This window comes from Pteropus medius, unplaced genomic scaffold (assembly GCF_902729225.1).
Source record: "Pteropus medius unplaced genomic scaffold, Ma_sr-lr_union100, whole genome shotgun sequence".
Classification (NCBI taxonomy): Eukaryota; Metazoa; Chordata; class Mammalia; order Chiroptera; family Pteropodidae; genus Pteropus; species Pteropus medius.
This window is the reverse complement of record NW_024354503.1, coordinates 4,479,516-4,488,292: the sequence shown is the minus strand read 5'-3', so window position 1 is coordinate 4,488,292 and position 8,777 is coordinate 4,479,516. Positions and strand designations below refer to the sequence as shown.

General features: G+C 50.4%; 1 protein-coding gene across 1 annotated transcript in view; it reads right to left on the bottom strand.

Annotated features, from left to right (window-relative positions):
- Window positions 1–5,442: 5,442 nt before the first annotated feature.
- MAN1C1 (mannosidase alpha class 1C member 1) overlaps window positions 5,443–8,777 on the bottom strand; it is a 127,420-nt gene continuing 124,085 nt past the window's right edge. Inside the window, exons 10-12 of the mRNA XM_039854117.1 lie at window positions 8,537–8,709; window positions 7,192–7,307; window positions 5,443–6,213 (exon numbers count right to left, since the gene is read on the bottom strand). Of these exons, the coding sequence (XP_039710051.1) occupies window positions 6,087–6,213; window positions 7,192–7,307; window positions 8,537–8,709 (416 nt within the window). The 3' untranslated portion in view covers window positions 5,443–6,086. The remainder of the gene's footprint in view (window positions 6,214–7,191; window positions 7,308–8,536; window positions 8,710–8,777) is intronic.

Sequence of the window (8,777 nt, the reverse complement as noted above, 5' to 3'; positions counted from 1 at the left end):
CTGTCCTTCACGGGTAACCAGCCGTGACAGCATCATGCAGCAGGGCCCGTCTTCCCAGTGTGCACACAGAACCTGGCACATGGCGGGCACTCCAATGTCTTTTGGATGAATGACTCTCAGGTCCCAGGAGTTGAGGGCCCTAGACCTAGCCCTTGCCCAGCGCTCTGGCCCCACATCCTCAGAGGTACCCACTGCAGGCCTGACAGCTGCTGTTGGCTTCTGAAGGCTTCCAGCTGTGCCACTTCCAAACCATTACCACTAATGTTTGGGGACACCCAGCATACGGCAGATGTCTTTAGAAAAGCAAATTCTGTTCTGTCAGGAAGGAAAGCTAACAGAGCACAAAGCAGGTTAAGAGGGGAAGATTTATGAGCCAAGGTCCCCAGAAAATAAATGAGAGAAGATTACTTTTATTTATTACTCTCGCTTTTTGTTAAAGACGCAGCTACCCCACCGGTCTCTGGGCCAAGGGCTGGAGAGATGCATTGCTGGGACTGGAAGGGTTACGTCTCTCAGACTTGGCAAGGTGTTGAGGATGAGTGGATTTACAAGACTTGACTCAGGTCAGCAAGCTTCTGGGAAAAGGATCAATCTTGGGACCCAAGTCTGAGGAAACATCAGCTCTGGGCCTCCGTAGAGCTGCCTAGAGACCAGGAACAGCTGTTAGACCGGAGCAGGTATATTTGGGCCTCAGTTTCCTCCTCTGTAAATCTTTGCCTGCAGGATTCGTCAGGGCTCTGTGAAGAGGAAATACGAATTGGATCTCAAACACTCGCCAAAGCAGAGATGCCTCTCTGCCAGATTCCTGGGCAAGCTCTCGGCATCTTCCTTCAGCCCTCCGCCCCTGCCTAAGCATCCCCCAAGACCAAATGGCTCCTGGAAGCCCTTGGACAGTCAACAAATCTTCCTCCCAATTTCCCAATTTTGTAGATTCAGAGCTAATGGCAAGATGCTTGCTCGATGCGAAAGGCGGAAAATGTTTAGATTTATTGCTTTGAGAATTTGGTCTGTCTCCTGGGCCTGGTTGATACAGTTTCCTCCAAGTTTCAGAGCATTTTGTTTAAAAAAAATTTTTTTTCGACAGCAGTGTCTTGCCTTACATTTACGTAAGGTTTTATAGTTTACAAAGAGCGTTCACATAATAATAACAATCATCACTATATGTACTGAGTTCCTACACTGGGGAGCTCAATTAACCCTTGAAATCACCCTCCCTTTCCACAGATGGAGAAGCAGAGACTCAGAGAGGTTAAGGAGATTGCCCAAGGTCACATGGCCACACAGGGTCACACAGGGAAAGGGCAGAGTGGTGCTGAACCTGGGTCTACTCGGTTTGAGCCTGCGCTTGTCACTCTGCCTTTCTTATTTTCAACTTGACCTAGTGCACATGAATCTGCAGATAAATAGTGAGAAAACAAAACAAAATAAAACCCAGAGGCTTTTGCAGAAAACAGTCGGAGGCTGGAATGAGTATAATAACCAGGTGTGTTCAAGGGAATCCTTGCATCTCCAAACAATATGTTTTGTGCTAAGATTATTTTTGTAATGATGGAGTTGGTGGAGGGTCAGGGAGGCAGTGAGCAGAGGATAGGCTTTCTAAGTTCTAAGACTGTTCCGTCTCAGATGGTGACTAGTAACCACACGTGGCTATTTACATTTAATTAAAATGAAATAAAGTAAAAAATTCAGTTCTTCCACTTGCTATATTTTAAGTGCTCAATATCCACATGTGGCTACCCTATTTGACAGTAAAGGAACATTGCCATCATCACAGAAAGTTCTCCTGGACAGCATTGTTCCAAGCCACCAGTGAGTCTGCCCCTTCTTACCCTGACTGCCCCGGAGGAGGGGAAGCTGCTGGCACAGGTAATAGACACACACACCTATTTTGAGGTAGCTGCTTCTGTAGCCAAGGTACCTATAGATGTCATCCAACACCTGAGTCCCTCTCTCTACTCTGGAGAGGCTACAACTCCAGGGATCCAAATAAAAGGAAGAAACCTAAGGAGTGGCCATTAACTGAGACCTTATTTCTCAAAGTCGGTCTGAGGACTGGCAGCATCAGCATCTCCTGGGAGGTTGTTAGAAATGCAGAATCTCAGGCTCCACTCCAGACCCACTGAACGTGAACTGAACGTGACCCTGCATTTCAACAAGATCCACAGGTGGTTCAGGTGCACATTCAAGTTTGAGAAGCTCTGACTTAAAAGACAGGCTGAACGAGATCAAAATATTGTCTCAAATATAGGAAACCAAACAGGTATTTTTAGATTCAAAAAAAAAGCATCCGTACCCCACCCCACTCCCCCGTAGAGTGTGATTAAGCCTTAATCATAGAGGGCTGAGCATCTCTGTGCCACATGGTCAATGAGCCTATTTCCAAGCACAGATCCCAGGGGCAAGCTGTGGGGAGCTGGCCCTTCCCCATTTCCAGCACCTTTTCAAATGATAACGGGTCACCTCCCCAAGCAAAAGGAACAGAACCTGGAGTCACATCTTGGATCTCAGAGATGCTGCCTTTAAGTCAGATTTTCTATTTTTGCTTTTCTTTCCAATGCATTTGGATTTTGAACTTTGCAAATTGCCAAGGACAGTGCAGTGCATGAAGCCAGTCTGAACCAATACACAGTCATTTAAAGCAAGAGTCCCTAACCCCTGGGGCCACTGACCTGTACTGCACAGCAAGAGGCGAGCAGCGGGCAGGGGAGCGAGAGAAGCTTCATCTGTATTTGCAGCTACTCTCCAGTGCTGGCATCACCGCCTCAGCTCCACCTCAGGTCATCAGGCATTAGATTCTCATAGGAGCACTGGTCCCTGGTGCCAGAAAGTTTTGGGACTGCTGATTTAAAGGGAGGCATTTGGAAAAGGACAGTGTCCCCACCTTCCCAGGGGTGTGATGCTCCGCAGGCCTCAGTGCCTGGAGCCAGAGCTAGCGAAGCTTGCAGGGAAGGAACCAGCATCAAGCTGTTTTATGAAGAAAACAGGTGCACAACGCGGTTCCATCCGTGGTGAGGGCAAAGACTAGGCTTAAATGAGCACAGCAGCCTGCTGACCCTGGCTGAGAAGGAGGGGTCTGCTCAGAGCCTGGTTCCTGAGCTCGATTCTGCAGCTCCTTCAGCGAGGATGACTCATCCTTTAATTCCTCTCTCCTGTCAGCCCACTTTGGGTCTCACTTATTTTTATCCCTGGAATGGAGTTAAATTGTCTAAAGAATGATAATTCTCCACCTGCAAGGGCCCTCCTGGAGGATGAATTTTAAAATATTAATTTTTACAATTTGCTCCCAGCCATAACGCAGAAGACAAGATGCTGGGTAGGAGAGGACAGTGACACGGGCCCAGTAGGGGAGCCTGGGGCCTTGGAGAACTTCGAATGGAGAGACATTGCAGGAGCTGATTCTAAGGAATTGGACAAGAGGGAAAGCAGAATCGTCGAGTGTGCTCTCGTAACTCTCTTTATAATACTGGAAAACATCAAAGCATCCCGCTGTTTTTGCCTAGCTAGAGGAAGGTCTCTTATTTTGGTAGCAAACCTCGTTTTCTTCTCAGTCCAGATGCCCCGTGCTGCCTTGGCTGGGGGCGTGTGACTCAGGCAAGGCCAACTAGAAGCTCCTGTCCTTGACAGAAGGCAGTAGGGTCTGGAAACACTGGGACTCACCGATCCTGGAGGTGGTGTCCAGGGAGCCTGCCCCTTGGTCCTTGCAGCGTGGAACCCTGGCTAAATCCTCCTCCTTCCTGAGGTCTGGCTGTTTACTCTCGAGATTCCATGAGCCACTCCAAGGCGTTTCAATATGCTCTTTTTTTTTCTTTTCTTTTCGCTTAAGTCAGAAAGAGTTGGTTTCTATTATTTGTAGCTTAGAACCCAAACCGAGCAATGGAGCTTAGATCCAGAAAGCATGATAACAGCATGTGATGCAATACTGCACGACCAGGTACAGCAATGAGGTAAATGTGCATTCGTTGACATGAAAAGATGTTCATAACATACGGTTTAGTGCAGAAGCACAGACTGTAATAAAATAGGATGCACAGTATGATACCATATTTGCAAAATGTCTTCTGTACATTCTGGAAGAAAATATAACAGTATTCGTTCTGAAGGGTCGGAAGGTGAATAATTTTTCTTTCTGCTTATCTTTATTTTCTAACCATTCTACAATGTCTGTGTAATGAGTTTTTCTGTTTTCCTTTCTTTTTTAAATGGGTGTAGGTGAGTTGCCAGGGCCATACTTTCTTGATGGCTGTCAGGAGCGAAGTGATTTGCTGGATTCTGGCCGTGACTTATTCACCAAATGCCAGGGTTCCTGCTACAGGGACAGCTTACCTTCAGCTTTGACTACTGCTTAAGAAGATGCTGGAAGCATCTGAGTTCTAGTTCAGAACCAGGAGGAAGCCCTTCCCACATCCCCAAGGCACTGGCTCGTCCCACTTCCTCTCTCGGCAACCTCGTGAGGTGGAGGGTCTCCCCTCCGCTCGAGGAAAAAGAGTGGCCCAGAGAGGTGAGGTCACCCGCCCAAGTTTCCATGGAGGGGGTTTAAAGCCAGGTCACCTAGCCCAGGGCTCCAGCACCCCAGGGGCTACTCAAGTTTATAATAGAGCCAAAATGAAGTGGCTGAGCGTGGGGAGGGGCTCAGAATTATCCTGTGAAGTCAGCTGTGTGGATAAGCTGCAAAGGGCTGAGGGGTGAGGAAAGGTGCTCACCTCACTGTTGGGGCCTGAACTCCTTGCTCTGCAGAATGGCCTCGGCCTCAGAGTTTCAGGCTGCTTCGCAGGGGAGTGGGGTATGGTCACCGGGGAGAGTGGATGTGTGGGATGCTCATCCCTCCGGTCCTTCTTCTAGGTCTCGGCTTAAAGGTCATCTGCTCAGAGAGGCTCCCCTTGACCCCTGTGATAGGTCCCGGCCATCAGTACTTCACCTTGCTTGTCTCCTTTGTAGCGTTTCATATAACTTTCAGTCGTGTTACTTACCCGTTGGTTTACTTTACTGGCTGTCTCTCCTCCCTTGATTGTACACTTCCTGAGGACAGGGCTCATGACTGTCTTGCTCATCGCCGTGCCCCTGGCATCTAGCCCAGTATCTGGTTCCCTGTAGGCACTCACCAAGTATCTGCTGAGTGATGGAACAGATGAACGCAGGGCCGGGGTGGTCAGCAAATCACCGGGGCTGGGTGCACCTCTGCGATATTGGCTGAGTGACCTCAGGCAAGTTGCTGCCTCTCTCTGGGCTTCTTCCAAGCCTAGGCCTAAGTATAAATAGCCAACTCCTTTAGAAGGATTGGCCTCACCCTTCCTGAATATATTAGGCCCAATTTAAGGGAAGGTAATAAAAGTGGGAGTCAGTTATTAAATTACACCTTAAATCAATTGCTGGTTGATTAATCTTTCTGGTGATAACATGGCAATGGTTTTCCTACGAGTCACTGATGTGCAATGAACCCAAATATATTTCTTATGCAATAAATTCTTTTATTGTAAGTTACAGATTTTTCCATTACAATAATGAAAATAGCACTAGTGATTCGTAACACTTAGGCCCAAATCAAAGGGGAACCCTTCCTCAAATTATAAGGTAAACGACACATAGTTGAACATAAAGTAAATGGTGAACAAAAGGCGTTTAAAATATAGAAAATAAGATCAAGGTTTTTGCATGTGTGCAAACACTTTAAAGTTTAGTTTATCAGGATGATACTGTTTTTAAAAGCACATGATTTTGAAAACTATATTTATAATTTGTGATTAAACATAGTTGTAGAGAAAAGGCAAAATCAAGCAAAAACAAAACTATCCCCCAAATTAAAGGAAGTGAACCAAATACATGGGGTCGATATGCAAACCTCCAGTCCTTTGGGCCTGGAATGGCAAGTGAGTGGGTGTCACAGAAATTCCCCCTAGAAAGGAATGTCTGGGCCTGGTGCGACATCGCTGGGTCTCCAAGTACTGTCTCCTCACAGAGGAAAAGAAGTTGCTTGTCTGGCACATCTGCCTGGAATGGGGCCTATGTTCTCAATCCTTTTGAGAACAGTCCCGAAACCTGGAAAGGCAAGGTGTCCCAGTGGTGGCCGCAGGAGTGGCAAGGAGATAGGGTCAGAGTTGGTCCTCGCCCCTGCCGGCACTGTCCGAGTGGTTCACAGGGAGTGGGTGAGCCTCCGTGTTGAATACCCAGTCTTCCAGGGAGAGCGTGTCATCTTCAGAGAACAGAAGATAGAGATACCTGTGCCCCCGGGGAGGGAAGGGCAGTGAGAAACCGCCTGCATCGCTCTGGGGACCTGGGGACCCTCTGGGAACGAATCTCAGGGCCTCAGACCTGTGGCTAAGGCTGCAGCGTGGTCTGCGACCCCAAATCCGCTTGGAGGGCTGGTCCCAGGGAAGATGCTGTGGACGCCAAGGGGAGCACTGAACTTTGGGACAGACAGACCTGATTTAATCCTGGCTTTGCCCCGAGCCCTCTGTTACCTCACACCCAACAGCTTCACTCAGGTACTTTCTCCACCTGGCCCTGTATGTGAGACCTGCCAGGACTCCTTATGGCCTAGATTCTCCTTTCTTTGCAGAGTGGCTGGCGTACTGCTCCAGTCCAACCTCTTGGGCTGCTCCCTTACATGCCTTCCCCACCCCTGGAGACTCTATAACCTAGACGTTAGGGCACTAAAATGAACAGGAAGTGGTGACTCCAGAAGTCCAGCTTCCCCAGCCATCGGGGTTTTCACTAGAAGGAATGGGCCATTCCAATCTATCCTAAAGGGTTGAAGTGCAAGGGGATTGCTTTGGGGAACGGCAAGGAAGTGGGGTAGCCAACTTCCACCCCAAGAAAGTGAGGGAACAGAGCAGCAGCAGCAACTGAGGAGGGATCAGCATCAACGCCATCATCATCATAATTCTTCTCATTTTACAGGAGGACATAGTTTCAGAGAACTTAAGTAACCCGAGAAAGGTTACAGAACTGAACTTATCACACAGCTGATGCTTTGGCAGGTGGAGTCCAGTCTCCCTCTCTGAGTAGAGAAACCAGCTTGGCCCAAGGCTCACCCCTTGGGATGTCGCACTCTGGATCCCAAGCCCCCCTCCCCTCTTGGGTCCCCTTCCTGTGACAGCAGACTCTGACTGTTGGTGAAGGGACTGACTGCTCTCCCCGCCTCTCCCCTCCTCTTCCCTCCCCCATCCCTAAGAGGATCCTCCTTGCCCAACTCACTTTAGTGTCTCCGCTAGAAAGAAGGTCTGCTGCTTGTTGTCATGGCTGGGGATGCTACTGTACACATCCTGGATCCCAGAGAAACCAGCTTCTGTCCGACAGTGTTTCTCTAAGGCCTGAAGAAAAGGAAGGCAGCCTTGGTGTGGGGAGAGGAGAGGCCACCCAAGACTCGTGCCTGTGCAGAGGGCCAGAGCTCACCAACAGGCAGGCCCCCCGACTCCTTGGCTGGGGGATCCTAGCATTCATGGAAGCAAAAGGCCCAGTTATTCTCAGGGTTCAGTGTCTTGCTGCCCCTGAGAGCCTAGTCCCAGTGGGCTGTGCCCTGAGTCTCCCATCTGGTGTGAACTTAGGGGAAAAGCTTCTTTTGCCTTTCAGGGAGTAGACTGATGACAGACTTGCCTACAGAAGGGAGGAAGGCACTGGGGATGTTGACGGGTTGGGATTTGGGACTCGTCACACCCCAGGACTCCCTGTGGAGACATGGTCCCTGGGCCAGAGGTGGATGGGCCATGGGCTGCCTGCCTTCTGTATAGAAATGCACTTTTACTCACTGAGGGTCTGCGGATGGGGCCCAGGAGCACATGACTCTTGGCCTTCAGTGGTCAAGAACTAGGCCTCAGAGAAGCAGGGGACTCTGGCCAGAGAACCTGAGTAGGCCCCTGTGCCCCACCTGAGTATGACACTCTGGGTGTGGCTCTCTCCAAGACAGGCCATGCTTCTGAAAGCAGTGGGCTGAAGTAGAGGAGGAAGGAATGGAGAAGGCTCAGCATCCATCAAGGAACCTTCCAGTGTCCCCACAACCTGCCTTTGACACCTACCCCAAAGTCGGCCATGAGATTCTCTGCTGGGTAGCTGGAGACAAGAGGGCTACTGGAGGAGAGGCGGGAGGTGGGGTGGGGTGGGGTGAGCAGAGCCCAGAGAGCGCTGGGGGCTGCACGGGGCTGGGCTGGCTTTGGGGAGAAGGGAGGGGTGAGCTGCTGGCCTGGCAGCTGTTCCTGTTTGAGAGGAAAAACCTAAAGGCATTGGTCCAGGCTTCAGGGTCAGAAAGCAGTTAGCACATGTGCTCTGCTGCCCTGCCTCTGCCCTCTAAGTCTGCTGGCAGGGGGCTAGGCCTCCAAGGCTATGGGCCTCAGAAGCCTCTTCTCAAGTTCCTAGCTCGATTTTGCCCAGCTGGGGACTCCTGGCTCTGCAACCACAACCCCCGGACTCCCTAGGTGAGGGTCTAGTGGCCAGGGTGAGCGAGGGGGTTTTGGATTCTGACTCTGACTTCCCAGGGTCCCCTGCCACGGGGTCAAGCCTCCTCGCTCCCCACCCCTACCCCTTTCCCATGGCCCGGCACACTCACCATCACCACTTCCCAGCCCCACGCCCTGTAGACGGGGTTGTGGGTCTGCCGCCACAGGTACATGTAGCTCTCTACCACCTCGGGCCGCAGGATGTAGTAGCTCTCGCTCAGCTGCGTGGCCACTGCCTCTCTGCCGGAGTTAAACCAGAAGGCCTCGGGCCCCAGTTTAGTATCTGTGGGAATGACCTGGGTCAGGGCCTGGGTCAGGCTGCCCACTCCCTGCTTTTCAAGATCCATCTGC